The sequence below is a fragment of the Notamacropus eugenii genome, chromosome 3, assembly GCF_028372415.1.
Source record: "Notamacropus eugenii isolate mMacEug1 chromosome 3, mMacEug1.pri_v2, whole genome shotgun sequence".
Lineage (NCBI taxonomy): Eukaryota > Metazoa > Chordata > Mammalia > Diprotodontia > Macropodidae > Notamacropus > Notamacropus eugenii.
In genome coordinates this window covers 399,929,278-399,946,969 of record NC_092874.1, presented here as the reverse complement: position 1 = coordinate 399,946,969, position 17,692 = coordinate 399,929,278, and the positions used below count along the sequence as shown (strand labels likewise).

The 17,692-nt window shown below is 41.2% G+C and overlaps 1 protein-coding gene across 3 annotated transcripts in view; it reads right to left on the bottom strand.

Moving 5' to 3' along the window:
• TMC7 (transmembrane channel like 7) overlaps nucleotides 1-14,844 on the bottom strand; it is a 92,481-nt gene extending 77,637 nt beyond the window's left edge. The window contains exons 1-2 of one of the 3 annotated variants that reach the window (XM_072598014.1): nucleotides 14,706-14,844; nucleotides 3,522-3,638 (exon numbers count right to left, since the gene is read on the bottom strand). In XM_072598014.1, coding sequence (XP_072454115.1) covers nucleotides 3,522-3,573 — 52 coding nt within the window. In that variant the 5' untranslated portion in view covers nucleotides 3,574-3,638; nucleotides 14,706-14,844. Of the gene's footprint in view, nucleotides 1-1,278; nucleotides 1,453-3,521; nucleotides 3,712-14,705 lie in introns of those variants that run through there. The other 2 variants (XM_072598012.1, XM_072598013.1) reach the window with 2 other exon arrangements.
• Nucleotides 14,845-17,692: the final 2,848 nt, after the last annotated feature.

The following is a 17,692-nucleotide window of genomic DNA, read 5'->3' as shown; positions in this document are numbered from 1 at the left end:
AAAATGGTGTACTGAAACCTTTAAATCCTAGAGGATATTTATGTAATACACAGAATATACAAAGTTCAATGTTATCTCAGGGCTTGAGCATCCAGGGCTTTCTTCAGATCTTAGCTAAGATACGACCTTTTGCAGTTAACCTTTCCCCCTTTCCTGATGCTAACAGAGATGCCAGATGGAAAGTGGTGGACTCCAGGTAATGGCTATTAATATGTTGCCTTCCCCATTGGAATGGGAATTCCTTGAGAGAGGGACTATTTTTTTCTCCTTTCTTACTGTACCTGACATACATTAAGCACTTTAATAAATGCGTGTTGACTAACTGCTCTATCATTTAGTAATGTTTCAAAATTTCGATTTTTTTAAATAACATGGTACCCAGAATTGCTGTTGGTTAACAAGCTCTCGTCATTCTGAATAGTTTATGAAGGGGGAAAATGTCTCCCTGGGGTAGAAACAAACTTGCAAATTAAGAATGGAACAAGATACTACATTTGTTGTAACTAATTTTGGCCAGCAATGTTAGGTGGCTACCCAGGAACCTCCCAAAACCTTTCGGCAAATATCAAGATTTTGTATTGGGGAAGGTGCCTCTCTGAAACTAAAATTTGCCTTTGTGGACAGGTTGGCCACCTCTGATCATTCCTGTCAACCTCTTCATGGTAGAGAAAACTTAAAACAAATTTAAAAGCTCTGCATAAATGAGGACTTTTCAGGATGGGGAAACTGGTCCAGAGTTAGTGACTTGTCTGACTGAGATTACACTTAGGTAAGTGTGAGAGCTAAGACTAGAGAATTTAGTTCTTCCGACTCCCGGGTCAATTTCCTTTTCAATTACTCCACGCTGCCTGCCTTCCAGCTGCAAGTTAGACATGGATGTTTGCATCAAGTAAGTTTTTCAGGGAATGAGCGCTCCAAGAAGGTAGGAACAGGACAGCTACAAGACCAAACTTCCAGATGCCTGGAAGGTCCAGTCAGTAGAGGGTCCAGAAGGATTCCCTCCTTCCCTTCTGAAATTTCACAGATTTGGAGAGGGAGCTACAGCTTCTCTGGAGACTCCTGCGTCCCAGACTCAAGGAGTGCCCTGGGCAAGGGTCGCACCCTTCCCAGCGTCTTCTCTCGGGCCTGGGAACTAGTTGGTGCCGGCGGAGGGGAGCTCCCCATTCTCTCCAGTCCGGTCCCGGGAATCCCTCCCAGACACACATTCTTATAGCTGCAGCGCAGCCCAGGCCCCCCGTTCTCCCCTGGCCCCCGTTCTCCCCTATCCCCCTTGCCTACCGTCTCTGTGGCCGTCCCATCGGGGGACGGAGGCAGAGTCACTCATGGCTGCGCGACTGGAAAAGAGGAGATGGAGGAGGAAAGAGAAAAAGGAGGAAAAGTAGGAGACAGGTCGGGCTGTGGCCCTGCCCGGCCTCCCAGCAGCCGGGATTCCAGGTTCCGGCCACTGACGTCACAGAGGCAGTGGGAGGGCACTGGATCTGGGCATTCGGAGGAGGGCTTGCAGTCCTGCACCGACTTTTGGCTGACTTTCAACTTAGGGGGCAAGAGGAGTCCCAAACTTGGATTACGGGAGACATCTAGGTGTACAGAGGCTGTGCCATGCGTGCCGGACGACCGAGGCATTAGAGCTCTCGGGGTAGTTAGGGCACGTTGGCAGGAGGAAAGGCGACGGGTGAGAGGCACAGGGCCTTAAAGAGTAGGGACTTCACTTCGGGCATGGGAGAGGTAACAAATTAGACATGAGAAATAGGAAAGCTCTGTAGGGAAAATATTAGAATTCCTGTAGTATAGGTTACCCAATCAACAAGCATTATTAAGGGACTTACTAGTCAATCAGTAAAATGAAATTATCTTTCCCAGGCTTATCCCTGTCCACCAAGCATTTGAGGAGATGCTGTGATTGAGCCTTGTAGGATTTACTAATGGAAGGGGAGGAGGAGGAGGTGGAAACCTGTCACACAATGAGGATCGTGCCTGATTGGGGAATTCCTAGGAACTGTAGGTCATTTTACCAAGGGTCTGGTCAGCACCTACAACACATCAGAGGCTATAGTGATAGGTGATTGAGTATGAATGTACTTTGGGACCTCAGGGAGAATGGGATCAGGGATAAGGTTAGGGGGAGGAAGGTGGTACAGGGTCCTCGGTGGTTATGGAAGTTTTTTAAAGAGACAAAAAAATGGATCCTTTTCCAAAGCTGCTTTGAGAAATCCTTTCTTCCTTCAGGTACTTAATAACTGTGTGACACTGGCCAAGTCACTTAACCCTGTTTGCCTCAGTTTCCTCATCTACAAAATGAGCTGGAGAAAGAAATGGCAAATCACTCCAGAATCTTTGCTAAGAAAACCCCAGATGGGGTCATGAAGAGTTGGACAGGATTGAAATGACTGAACAAAAATAATTTCTTCCCCTCTCATATTTGCATGTCCATAGCAAAACCCAGAAAATCAAAATCTACTAGATTCAATAGAATAAAGATATTAAGGTGAAATTGCAGGTTGACTGAATGTAAATACCATAAGACTTTTAGGGGGGTGTTGAGGACTGGGGGGGAGGCTTATACTTGTATCCCTAACACTTGGCACAGTGCCTTGCATATAGTAAGCACTTAATAAATGCTTGTCAACTGAATGACTTTATTTTGGGGCAAGAGACACTTACTTAAAAATAAATTGCGCAATTTAAGGAATCTCATTTTGACCCAGCAATATCGCTTTTAGGACTATCCCAAAGAGATCATAAAAATGGGAAAGGGATCCACTTGTACAAAAACACTTATAGCAGCTCTCTTTGTGGTGGCCAAAAACTGAAAATCAAGGGGATGTCCATCAATTGGGGAATGGCTGAACAAGTTGTGGTATATAAATGTAATGGAATACTATTGTGCTATAAGAAATGATGAACAGGAGGACTTCAGAGAGACCTGGAAGGACTTAAATGAACTGATACTGAGTGAAAGGAGCAGAACCAGGAGACCATTATACATAGTATCAGTCACAGCATTCAAGGAGTGTTTCTGGTAGATCTAGCCCTTCACAGCAATGCAACGTTCCCCAAGGACTCTTGAGGCAAAATGCCATCCACATCCAGAGAAAGGATAATGGAATTGGAATGCAGAATGAAGCACACTATTTTCTCTTGTGTTTTGTTTTTTCTCATGGTTTTTCCCATTCATATTAATTCTTAATTAATTAATTCTTGTATGCAGTATAACTAAGTGAAAATGTGGTTAATAAGAATGTATATGTAGAACCGATATTGGATGACATGCTGTCTCAGGTTGGGAGTAGGAAGGGAGTGGGAGAAAATCTATGATTTGTGGAAGTGATTGTAGAAAACTGAAAACAAATAAATTAATTTTAAAAAAAAGAAATCTCATGAAAACACACCCATAATAGGTGGCAGAGTGAAAAGAATACTGGCCTGGGTCATCAGACCTGAGCCTTAGGCCCACCTCTGCCACTAACTCAGTGTGAACTTGGACCAGGTCCCTTAACCACTCTGAGCTTCAGTTTCCTCACCTGTAAAATGGGGCTTCCATATTGCCTTGGCAACAGCAACAGCGCATCCCATCAGAAGATCTCTGACTCCAGGCAGGAATATATGGGCTTCCTGCTTCCAAAACAAAGCAGCAGACACTGGGAGAAGGTGAAAAACATCCTCAAATATCCTCAAAAGCATCCCCATCAAATCCATCCACCTCCACAAGCATGGACCCCATATCCTTTGGGAAGTGAGCAGGCATGACTCCAAAGTCCAGAGTGAACAAAAAGGAAGTGGATGAGGTGATAGACATTATAGAACTATCCTCCATGTTCCCATAATGTTGGGCATTGTTGCTGTTTGAGACAGGAATTCAGGGACACTGAAAGGACTGAAGTACAGGAAAGGGTCATCTGCAATGAATTCACAGATTCAAACATTCTTCAAGGTGGAAAAAGTTTATTGTATGGATTATCTGCCATTACTGAAGGCAGAGCTCCCTAGGGAACATGTATTCCTTAAAGAACTTGTAACTTAACAGCAGTGAGGCTAAAGCTTATATAGGAAAAGTAGTGAATTATCTGACAGATATGCTAATTAGGTGATAACTTACAATCTTAGTCACAGGCGTCATTCACTACTGGAAACCAAGGGAAGGAGTTTCTCAGGGGTGTATTTTTGGTCTGTTATGTCTGTAGCAAGATAGCTTTGAGAGTTGATGTGTATAGCTGGACCTCTGGGTTGAATAAGATAATTTTGGGAATCAGTACATGATAATTCTGTGGTTACAAGATAGTCTTGTTTTTGCAAGAGAATTTCTTCAGAGGTCAGTTTGTTCTTGTGATAGGGAAAGACAGTGAGTGGGATAGGTTTAGTGAAGACTTCTCAGATTGTAATTCTTCTCCCAGGGGTGAGGTAAGACTGAGAGGCTCAAGGTTACTATATTTTTAGAACAGAATAATTCCATATAAGGATATAAAACTGTGTAGTACATTAGGGTCTCAATGACTGGATAAAGTTTACCTAATTCTTCAATATCTTCATTTCAAAAGGGATTGGTTAGATTTCATGTCTAGAATGTAACATCATATTCTCAGCTAATGAGAATAATGGTCAGTGGGGGGGAGGGACTTGTGTTAGAGTCTATATAAATCACTGCCTTTTCTTTGTCTTTGGCTTTCCTACTCCTACAGTTGAGCCCTGCTTCTCGAGAATCGAATAAATCTCTTTTCTGTCATCACTTTGAGAGGCCTCTGAGTAATTGATTTATGTAGGGACCTGAGCCATCCCACAAAGTTTGGGGGCTCATCCAGGATCTGGGGCTTTTCAGAAAGATGGCTGGCAACTCAGTTCAAAGACTGGGCACCCATGGGCAGATTCCCCCATGGTCTTTGAAATGGGGTTGCCAGGCCTCCCTTTCTGCAAAGTAACGACCCAAAGCAGAGGAACTCAGTGAGGACAGAAAAGAATAGAGATAAGGACTCCAAAGACTCCAAGCTATGAAGTGTGTGAAAATGCCAACCAGTTGGTGTTGAAGGTTGCAGTCAGGCAACTTGTACCCGTACAACCCAGCGGTAAGCACTGGGGGGGGGGGGGGAACTGGGGGCCAATTCATTGAGTCTTAGATACACTCGGGGAGAAGGTGACGACTCCCAACCAAACTGGTGGGCTGCAGGACCCCAGGGTGAAGGGCCCCCCAAAAAACTTTTGCTGGGTGGCTGTGGGTGGGTGGGAGATCCCCACTGAGAGCTAGCGAGGGAGCTAGCAAAATTTGTTGAGTCCTAGACTCGGAGGTGTTGGTGACAACCCTCATCCAAAAGAATGGGGAAGGGGCAGTCCAAACCCCACCGAGCTTTGGAATGGAGTCAGGAAATACCGGTAAATAGTCCTTTGGGAAATCAATTACAAAATTGGCACGAATTACCAAATTATAGAGGAAAGGACAAGAAGAAGATGATTAAGTATTGTTGTTTCATATGGGGTGAAAAGATATCGGAGGAGGAGGCACAATCTGGCCCAAATATGGTTCCTCCGAGGATTGGGTTTGCCAAAAATTTAAACCTATATGTACTATTCTATTCTGTTAAATGTTTTGTCTGTATATGTTGTGTTGGTATTTCTGTGTGAATGAAAGTCTGTGTGTCTCTGTTTTTATCTGATAAGGTTGTAAATTTAGCCAGCCAGCCAGCAGGAGCAGAAAGGCTGAGCTGAACTGTCCTTGAAATTCCTGGTACTCTCTTTCTTCAACCCCTCCAGACTAGTTTCAGAGGGGCAGAGGGACAAGGAGGGAGAGAAAGGGAGAGAAAAATTATTTTACTGTTCAGTTACTATGCTTGGTAACAGCAAGTAAAAGAATGTAGAAGAAGTGTCAGGTTAGGAGTAGAAAGAAATAAGTTATGTGCAGTTTCAAAGTGGCTTGAGGGAAAGGCAAGTGAATTTAAGCAGGTAGAGATGATGAGAGGAGGGGGATACTGTGTAATCAGAAGGCTTGGAAGAAGTACAAAAGGAAGGGAGGGAATTTATCTTTTTCCCTCAGACCAAAGAGGCATGCTAGCAACCATTTAACCATTTCCTGCCTCACACAAAAGAAGAAATTTTAGTGTAATGGGAAATAACAGAAAGTTAATTGAATTCATTCTGGTTGTATTTGGAATTGTGAATAGGTGAAATGTGTCATTCTTAATTTAATGTTTAAGGTAGGTTAGAATTTATTAAAGTTTGGTGTAAGTAAGCAGAAGATTAGAAAGTAAAAGAAAACCTCAAGTAAGCAACTTAGAGCTGAGAGTTTTGAATTTAGGTTTAATTAGATCAATATATTTGATGCCAGACAATATATTTAAAGTAAAAAGATAATAAGTTTAGGTTGTTTTTTTTCTTTGCAGAGTGGGAGGGCCAGAAGGGGGTGGCCTTGGGAATCCTGGCACAAATAAGAGGAGGGCAGAGATACCCAGTGGTATTTCTGCCAAAAATGTTAGATCCAGTAACAAAAGGATAGGTATTTGTTAGATGCAACATTAATCTAATGTAACTGTTACACGATTTTAAATTTTGTAATTTATTACATATAGACTGGGGTTTTAAAAAGATGTGATAAAAATTTGATAATTTGAAACTTAAATTTGGTTATAAAATAAGGAGTTGAATAGGTTAATGGCTTATTTTCAGTTTTAAGTAAACTTAAATAAGTTTGAATTTTTAGGTAATTCATCTAAATATTGTATTAGAAATTGCATTGTGAAGTTAATTAATGCATTGGTTAAAAAGAGCTGTTACGAATTTTTTTTTGTAAGACTTTCCTTGTAGCATTCTTATTAAGAAAATGAGAACGCTTTAAAAATGTACATGTATATATATGGGTGTGATTTTCAAGCCTGTTCCACCTAAGGATGTATTATGTTAAAAGTTTATTTCTGGTGTTGAAAAGGAAATTTTAGCTAAAATTGTTTTTGCCATGAATCAAGCATTTACTCTAAAGTTATGTTTGTAAAAGAAAGTTTATGGGTAAATGTGAAAAGGCTTTGGGTTTAGGTCTTTTCTTGTGATTTCTGTCAATTAGTTTCAAGGGGATTGTGATAAATTGTAAACTGTTCGTAAGAGAGGAAATATTTGTTGTATTAAGAAATACTTTGTAAAATCTTTTATATGGGTTTTTGGAAGGCCTACCTATCCAATTTGTATTTGTAAGTTACAAAAGTGGGAAGAATTTAGTTTCTCTAATAGGGTATGAAAATGCAGTTGATGCCATCTGAAATTTATTGTTCGGGTTCATAGCTAAAACAATTTGTTATCACTTATGAAAATTATGTTTGCCGTTTGTAATTCTAATGCTAAAACCTAAAGCTGGTACACTGTGTGAATACGTGGGGGAAAGAAGCAGTCCTCAGGCTAGTAACAAGTACGGCCCCAGCAGCTGAGGAGATTGTATATAAAACTTGCTTTGGCGAGAATTTGAAAATGTATAAGAAATGATCTTCAGTGATTGGCTCTTTAGGGCAAATTTAAGATCTAAGAGGTAAATAAAATCCCTGGGAACATTCTTTCTAAATCTAATGGGAATAAATAGATATTGTATCATTGTTACATAGAATAAGATTGGGATTTAAAGTTAACTGTAATTGTATTTTATTTACGGGGGGATTCAGGGAAAGGAAACCCTTACAAAAAAAAAAAGGGGGGGGTGGTCCCAGGTGGTCTGGGAGCTCCAGGAATGGTCTTGATGGGAGTGGCCAGTAAACTGGAGATTTGGACTGATAGAATTAAGAGTGGGAAGTAGAATAGACTTGGGCATAGTGATAGAGTTGACCTTAGGAGAGGCAGTTCACGTGGGAAAAAAAAACCAAAACCAAGGAGTTTTCAAGGTGAGGTTTTCCAGGGCCTTTGACAAATGAGACTAAAACTCTTTTGGGGTAAAGGACAAAGGTCCCAACTTGGAATGAGATCTTTACATGTTACAAAATGATGTAAAAGCAATTAGTATTAAAACAATTGACTGAATTAATTAGTGAGACTAAATCAGAGGCATCTTCAGTTTGGGAAAAAGAATTTCAGTCTAATTTTCTTAGAGGTAGGTAGTCTCTGGTAATATTGGCATTGAAAGTTAAATAATGGTTTTGATTTGAATTCATTACATGAACATAAAAATTCAAGTTAGTGTTTGAACTTATCACATGTGTAGCTCATTCTTTTAGATTGAGCAGGGTTAGAAAGGGATAAAGTAGTTTGGGAAACAGATATAAATCTATTAGAGCAATGACTTATGATTGTTATTCAATCAGGAACTAGAACATGTATAGAAAGGCATGTAGGCTACTTGAGACCTGCTTCAAAAGATGTTCCTTGGCCAATGTGAAATTAGTCATGTTTGAAACTGATTATTGGAGCTTGCTATTTTAAGATTTTTGTGGGACTATTAACTGACTGTTCTTCTGAGTCTGACTCCAGGTGTGGATAGCAAGAGAGGCGGTCTGAGCCACTGATCCATGATGCCAGTAAGCCTGTGAGATGCTGGTATGAACTGCAAAAGGTGGTCTCATGGGAAGGTCGGGAGAGCGGCTGTTCATGCTGGGCTGAGGTAGGATTCTCCTGACTCAATTTCCCCACTGACACCTGGCAGACTTGAAGCCTGGCTGAACATCAGCTGACAATCTACTCCTGCCTGGAACTGACATGAAGTAAGGGAGATGTTGTTTCCCTGCAATGTCCCTACTCTTAGTGAGAAATTCCTAAAATCAGAAGTTTTGTAAGTAATAATACCAGATCTGTTGAATAATAGATTGTTGGTAGGGGGACATCTGAGGTTAAGTCTAAAATTAAGCTATTAGGTTTAGGACTTTAGACCAACAACAATAAGTTAGGGTCCTTTAATTCTTAGTAATAATGTGAAGACAATCAGGTCAAAGGCCTGTGAGGCTAGCATGCATAGTTATTATTTTGTCTCAGTTGGTTAATGTTAAATGAAAAATGGTTTGTGGACTATATTGTAAATGCTTTAAAAGAAGCATCACATGATCAGAAGCTGGAATTGTTTTCTGATGTGATATGCTCTGTGTTAAAAATTATAATTTATTGTATTTTTATAAGTACTGGAGCCTGGTATTGACTTCTTAGTGAAATCTCATCTTCCTAATGAGGGAATGAATAACGAATTACCGTGAAATGTAGAAGCTGCATTTTAATGTGAATTTTCTTTTCTTTTAAAAAAATGACAATGTCAAGGTTTCAATTTTGATTTTTGTAAGAGTGATAGGAATGGTAATCTAAGATGGTATTAAGTTCAGTTTTGTAGGAGAGTGGACATCTGGATTTCTACAAGAAGATGAAGAGAAGAAGATGCTGAGATGCTGTGCTGAACACTGTTTGAAGGAGCATCCAGATCAGAAAACTGCATAAGATGATACTTCTCCCCAGACTGCTGTATGAGATGGAACCTCTAAATGGACAATTCATTAATTTACCTTTCCCTTTGAATCTCTGTATGAAGGGAAGCATTCTTAAGGGAAAGAATGTGAAGGAGTCATGACTATGACTATTTGTAGAGTTGCACATATATATGAATAGTACTAAGAATAACACAGAATATAAAGAATGGGTATGGAAGTGGGAGAATGGGACACATAGGATGATGTTTGATACTTTCTGGAGTGTAATCACTAGAACTGGGAAGAATTATCAACATTGTATATGGAAGAGGAAGCAACAACTATGGAGGTGTAAGTCAGAGATCATGAAAGGAGGACCATTAGGCCCGGAAGATGTGAAGTACTTTCTGGCTGTGGATTATAGGGTAAGACTGTTTCTAGAGGAAAATCCTGCTTTGAGAGGATATTATTGGATATGTGGACAGACAGATTATACTCACCTTCCGTTAAACTGGGTGGGGTGACACTTGGCCTCCTGAGAGGATAAGCAGAGAGTATGGGCCTGCAACTTGGGCTCAAGATGGGAGTTGGGGTTATAGAATCCCTATATATCTATTAAATAGACTAATCAGACTCCAAGCAGTAGTTGAAATTTAACCAATCAAACAGCAAAGGCTTTGGACTTATTGGCCGATCAAGCCATACAGACTAGAGAAGCAGTACTGCAACATAGGTTGATCTTATATTATTTACTTGCAGAGGAAGGGGGAGTTAGTGGAAAGCTCAATTTATCCACATGTTGCTTGAAAATTTGATGATAATGGAAGAATAGTGAAAGAGATCACCAAAAATATCAGGAAGGTTGCTCATGTTCCTGTACAAACTTGGAACTCCCTTTTCAATATGTCTTGGTGGTCCTGGTTTGAAGGGAGCTGGTGGAAGAGATTACTGTGGTTTGGCATCATAGCAATTAGTGGTATCATATTACTTCCTATTTGTTTACCTTGTTTGATTTATGTAGGGACCTGAGCCATCCCACAGAACTATGGTTGAAATATCCATGAGAAGTCTTTAGGTTAATAAATAAGAGGAGGGGGGGGGCGGAGCCAAGATGGCGTAGTAGAAAGACGCACATACACATAGCTCCGAACCCACAACCCATAGAACAACTACAAAGAAGTAACTCACGGCGAATTCTGCACCCAGAGGCCACAGAACCTTGGAGCGAGGGAGATTTCTGTTCCGGAGAGACCTGCAAACCTCTCGTAAAAGGTCCTTCGTGCTGCGGACTGGGCGCCGGGACTGGGAGCTGAGTACAGCCCTGCCGTGGCCGCGGCACCGAGAGGAACAGATCCGAGCGGGCTTCAGGGACGGGATCTCCAGTGGCCCCACAAGTACCTCCACCCACAGGTGACGGGGGTCGGTGAGAGAGTCCCTTTGGCGGGTCGAGGGGGGAGTGGGGTGCCCCCATGGCTCGGGCCCCCTCAGGAGACAGAAGCTGAGGGGCAGCGGCAGACCAGGGCTCTCCAAGCAGGCAGGAGCCAGGATCCATTGTTGAAGGTCTGTGCATAAACTCCCTGAGGGAACTGAGCCTGAGAGGCAGCCCTGCCCTCACCTGAGCATCTGAATTTAATCTCACACTGAATAGCAGCCCTGCCCCCACCCAAAGCCCTGAGGCTGGAAGCAGCATTTGAATCTCAGACCCCAAACACTGGCTGGGAGGATCAGGAGGTGAGGTGGGTGTGAGGAAAATATTCAGAGGTCAAGTCACTTGCTGGGAAAATGCCCAGAAAAGGGAAAAGAAATAAGACTATAGAAGGTTACTTTCTTGGTGAACAGGCATTTCCTCCCTTCCTTTCTGATGAGGAAGAACAATGCTTACCATCAGGCAAAGACACAGAAATCAAGGCTTCTGTGTCCCAGCCCACTCAATGGGCTCAGGCCATGGAAGAGCTCAAAAAGAATTTTGAAAATCAAGTTAGAGAGGTGGAGGAAAAGCTGGGAAGAGAAATGAGAGACATGAAGTCAAAGCATGAACAGCAAATCAGCTCCTTGCTAAAGGAGACCCAAAAAAATGTTGAAGAAAATAACACCTTGAAAACTAGCCTAACTCAATTGGCAAAAGAGATTCAAAAAGCCAATGAGGAGAAGAATGCTTTCAAAAGCAGAATTAGCCAAATGGAAAAGGAGATTCAAAAGCTCACTGAAGAAAATAGTTCTTTCAAAATTAGAATGGCACAGATGGAGGCTAAGGACTTTATGAGAAAGCAAGAAATCACAGAACAAAGCCAGAGGAATGGAAAAATGGAAGATAATGTGAAATATCTCATTGGAAAAACAACTGACCTTGAAAATAGATCCAGGAGAGACAATTTAAAAATTATGGGACTACCTGAAAGCCATGATCAAAAGAAGAGCCTAGACATCATCTTTCATGAAATTATCAATGAAAACTGCCCTGAGATTCTAGAACCAGAGGGCAAAATAAATATTCAAGGAATCCACAGAACACCGCATGAAAGAGATCCAAAAAGAGAAACTCCTAGGAACATTGTGGCCAAATTCCAGAACTCCCAGGTGAAAGAGAAAATATTGCAAGCAGCTAGAAAGAAACAATTCAAGTATTGTGGAAATACAATCAGGATAACACAAGATCTAGCAGCTTCTACATTAAGGGATCGAAGGGCATGGAATAGGATATTCCAGAAGTCAAAGGAACTAGGACTAAAACCAAGAATCACCTACCCAGCAAAACTGAGTATAATACTTCAGGGGAAAAATTGGTCTTTCAATGAAATAGAGGATTTTCAAGCATTCTTGATGAAAAGACCAGAGCTGAAAAGAAAATTTGACTTCCAAACACAAGAATGAAGAGAACCATGAAAAGGTGAACAGCAAAGAGAAGTCATAAGGGACTTACTAAAGTTGAACTGTTTACATTCCTACATGGAAAGACAATATTTGTAACTCTTGAAACATTTCAGTATCTGGGTACTGGGTGGGATTACACACACACACATGCACACACGCACACACACATAGAGACAGAGTGCACAGAGTGAATTGAAGAGGATGGGATCATATCTTAAAAAAAAATGAAATCAAGCAGTGAGAGAGAAAGATATTGGGAGGAGAAAGGGAGAATTGAATGGGGCAAATTATCTCTCATAAAAGAGGCAAGCAAAAGACTCATTAGTGGAGGGATAAAGAGGGGAGGTGAGAGAAAAACATGAAGTCTACTCTCATCACATTCCACTAAAGGAAAGAATAAAATGCCTACTCATTTTGGTATGAAAACCTATCTTACAATACAGGAAAGTGGAGGATAAGGGGATAAGCAGAGTGGGGGGGGATGATAGAAGGGAGGGCATGGGGAGGAGAGTGCAATTTGAGGTCAACACTCATGGAGACGGATAGGATCAAAAGAGAATAGAAGTAATGGGGGACAGGATAGGATGGAGGGAAATATAGTTAGTCCTATACAACACAACTATTATGGAAGTCATTTGCAAAACTACACAGATTTGGCCTATATTGAATTGCTTGCCTTCCAAAGGGAAGGAGTGGAGAGGGAGGGAGCTAAAGAAGTTGGAACTCAAAGTGTTAGGATCAACTGTAATGTTCTTACCACTAGGAAATAAGAAATACAGGTAAAGGGGTATAGAAAGCTATCTGGCCCTACAGGACAAAAGAAAAGACAGAGACAAGGGCAGAGAGGGATGATAGAAGAGAGAGCAGATTGGTCATAGGGGCAATTAGAATGCTTGGCGTTTGGGGGGGAGGGGAGAAAAGGGGAGAAAATTTGTAACCCAAAATTTTGTGAAAATGAATGTTAAAAGCTAAATAAAAAAAAAATGAATAAATAAGAGGAGGGATTGAGTGGGTGATAATGTTTAATATAAAATTTTGGAATAATCTCTTTGTTCTCTCTGAAGCAAACTCAGAGAATGCCTCTTCCTATGTCAGCAAAAGCCAACCAAGGCTGACTCTGCATTCCTTGGTAGACCTTTGACCTGGGACGCTGTCTTGAGTGATGGGACTTTCCTTTGTGTCTTGTTATCTATAGATACATACTATGTTATGGCATATTAATGGTAAAGAAAATATAGACATCTTAGGTCGTAATTTCTATTGAACACTGTTTATCCTTTCCTATGTCAGTTATCTGTTTAGGGCAGGAAGCCTGCCACTTACTAGTGGTGGGATTTCCTTCCTTGTCACCAAGACATATGTTTACCCAGCCTGGAATTGCAAGGCCTGACCAACATTATTTTGTTAATTGTCTTGTCTTACTAAATTTAACTAGGAGAGTTCCTTTCTCACGGCAAAATGTATATAAGCCAGAAGATTTCTGCACTGGGTAGCCAGAACATTCCTGGCTCCATAATGCATTATGTTACCATTGTCTTTAATAGGGAATTGATTAATTAATCAATTAAATCATAAAAATGTATGCATTTAGCCTGTTGCCTTTTCTTTAACCAAGTTTTCAGGTCAACATGGGATAGGTTTAGTGAAGACTTCTCAGACTGTAGTTCTTCTCCCTGGGGTCAGGTAAGACTGAGAGGCTCAAGGTTACTATATTTTTAGAACAGAATAATTCCATATAAGGATATAAAACTGTGTAGTACATTAGGGTCTCAATGATTGGATAAAGTTTACCTAATTCTTCAATGTCTTCATTTCAAAAGGGATTGGTTAGATTTTGTGTCTATATAAATCACTGCCTTTTCTTTGTCTTTGGCTTTCCTACTCCTACAGGTGAGCCCTGCTTCTTGAGAATCGAATAAATCTCTTTTCTGTCATCATTTGGAGAGGCCTCTGAGTAATTGATTTACGTAGGGACCTCAGCCATCCCACACACTATGATATGCCAGGCACTGTTCTATGTGCTAGTTGCACAAGTAAGAAAGGGCATTTCTTACTCTCAATGAGCTCACAATCTAATGGAAGACAATGCAACACACAATATATCCTTCCAGAAAACTTTTCAGTGCTGAAAAGATATTCACATTTTCCTCCTACAGTGCCTGAAGTCAATGCAGGATTCAAAAAAAGTCATTTGTAAGGACTTTGTTTAGGGAAGTGTGCTAAATGGGTGGGGCTAAACTGTCCAGTACCAGGCCAATCAAGTAAGCAGCTCCTAAAGGGACTTAGGAATAGTACTGCAGGAGCGGAAGCTCTCTTTCTATGTACTTTGTTAGGTGAAACTTCTGGGATTCACAGTATAGCTAATCAGCAAGGCTTGTGAGCTGACTGTCCTTTTTCACCAGCTCTGTAGCTAACAGAGCATTCAAAGACTGGGTAAATAATTAGTCCCACCTGACAAAGGAGAAGAAGAAAAAGGAAAACTAGCAAACTCACAGTATTCATGCTGAGGTTTAGGGATTCCAGGATCCTGAAATAGCGACTCCCAGGTCCTGCTCGAATGAATTCGATACAAGCCTTCTTTCAGCCAAAGAAAAACAAGGGTTATTAAAGATCTGCCATATTGGCCAGACGCTTAAGGAATCTGAATATTCATATCACTAACATAAGTGGGTCAAATTGAATCTGAGCTTAAGGGAGGCTGAGATGGATCTTATGTACAGAAAGAGTGTGGGAGGGATCTAGGCTTGACCAAATAGTCTAGGGTGATTGGAGGAGGGGTATAGGGAGGATCTTGATGGGAGTGGCCAGTAGGCTGGGGTGACTCTCTAGTTGGAGGCCAGGAACCAAGAAAATGGGGATCAAATAGGATCAAGGAAGGGAAGTAACCGGAGGCAATCCGGAGCTAACAGCCAAAAAAGGCCTGGGCTAGGTTAAGGGTAACAGAGAATTGGGCATAGAGATAACGAAAGGCCAGTTGAGGGGATTATAGCCCCAGGCTAACACCAGATCCAGTGGGAAAATTCAAGGAGAGTTCATAACTATTGAACCCAGGGGTGGAAAACTTCTACCTGAAAAAGTGTTAGTTAAACTTTTGAGAAAGTAACAAGATCAGATAATCCTGCAAGTCAAATAGAAATGATTTTAATGGGGTTCTTGAACTTTTACTTTCCCTATATTTGGGTCATGAAAACTTGCTTGTCAGATTTGTGTCTTGCAGACTCACAGTTGGTAGCAAACAGTTGGATACCAGCCAACGTCCTCCTCACTGGCCTCTGGATGCAACCTAGTCAACCTCCTCTTTGGGATCCCCCCCAAGGCAAGGGATAACTCTATGCACTTTGCCAGCAGGAAGCAGTTTCAGAAGCCTAGACTTTGCCCTTAACCCAAAAGAATTTGAGTCTTATTTGTTGGAAGGTGGAAGGATGGGCATAGGATCTAAGCCCCCAAAAGGAAAAGACCACGTCTTTGGAATCTGGACCCCAAAACGGAAAAGTCCCTGGACTTTCTGACTGGGCTTAAGTCCCTGGCATTCACCTGGGGCAACTGGCCCTTCCCAGTAAATTAACTGCCCTTTCATTTTCTGCTCCTGGACCCACCCTAGACCAGCATTACCTTGATTCCATTTAGATTTCTTCTCTGTTCCCACAGTCTTCTGTATAAAAGATCCATTTTGCCTCCATGAAACTGCTCAGTTCCTCAGGTCTAGCTAATATAGTGAATTTTTAGAACTACAGACACTTTCTACGGGTGTTCTAATAAACCATGTCTTTGGATAAAGAAAGTTTGGGTCAGATTCATTCAGGCAGGACCCACGTATCCCTCTTTCAGGGTCCCAATACTCCTTAACCTCAACATTCATATTCACTCTTCTTTTCCACTGTTACTCAGCAGTCAGTGACACCTGATGGGTTTTTGGGTGTTTGTGCTTGGACCCCAATTCCAAGATCACATTTCTCCCTAGTTTCAAAACACTATCCCTGACAGATTACTCCCCAGTCCAAGGACACTATACCTAGCAATAACTCATGAGTAGGACCCAGTAAGACAAACTACCTTTCCCTGCAATTACTCATGAGCAGATCCCTAGTAAACTATTGTGTGGGATGGCTCATTGAGACCCTAATGTACTACACAGTTTTATATCCTTATATGGAATTATTCTGTTCTAAAAATATAGTAACCTTGAGCCTCTCAGTCTTCCCTCACCCCTGGGAGAAGAATTACAATCTGAGAAGTTTTCACTAAACCTATCCTACTCAATCCCTCCTCTTATTTATTAACCTGAAGACTTCTCACGGATATTTCAACCACAGTTCTGTAACATGATCTCACACTGTCTATTAATCTCCTCATCCTAATCAGGATCATTCCTGTCTTTTGTCTCCACAGGTGCCCATCCTTCGTTCTTTAGTATCATCAATCGAATGGCTCCTTCGGTCCTTTCTTCTACTCTAGCAAGTTTTAGGAGAGAATTTCTAACTATTTTAGTAATAAGTGAAATCAAACAAGGTAAACAAATAGGAAGTAATATGATACCACTAATTGCTATGATGCCAAACCACAGTAATCTCTTCCACCAGCTTCCTTCAAAATAGGACCACCAAGACATATTGAAAAGGGAGTTCCAAGTTTGTACAGGAACATGAGTAACCTTCCTGATATTTTTGGTGATCTCTTTCACTATTCTTCCATTATCATCAATTTTTAATCAACATGTAGATAGATTGAGTTTTCCACAAACTCCCCCTTCATCTGCAAGTAAATAATCTAAGATCAACCTGTGTTGCAGTACTGCTTCTCTAGTCTGTGTGGCTTGATCGGCCAATAAGTCCAAAGCCTTTGCTGTTTGATTAGTTAAATTTCAACTACTGCTTGGAGTCTGATTAGTCTATTTAATAGATATATAGGGATTCTATAACCCCAACTCCCATTTTGAGCCCAAGTTGCAGGCCCATACTCTCTGCTTATCCTCTCAGGAGGCCAAGTGTCACCCCACCCAGTTTAACGGAAGGTGAGTATAATCTGTCTGTCCACATATCCAGTAATATCCTCTCAAAGCAGGATTTTCCTCTAGAAACAGTCTTACCCTATAATCCACAGCCAGAAAGTACTTCACATCTTCCGGGCCTAATGGTCCTCCTTTCATGATCTCTGACTTACACCTCCATAGTTGTTGCTTCCTCTTCCATATACAATGTTGATAATTCTTCCCAGTTCTAGTGATTACACTCCAGAAAGTATCAAACATCATCCTATGTGTCCCATTCTCCCACTTCCATACCCATCCTTTATATTGTGTTATTCTTAGTACTATTCATATATATGTGCAACTCTACAAATAGTCATAGTCATGACTCCTTCACATTCTTTCCCTTAAGAATGCTTCCCTTCATACAGAGATTCAAAGGGAAAGGTAAATTAATGAATTGTCCATTTAGAGGTTCCATCTCATACAGCAGTCTGGGGAGAAGTATCATCTT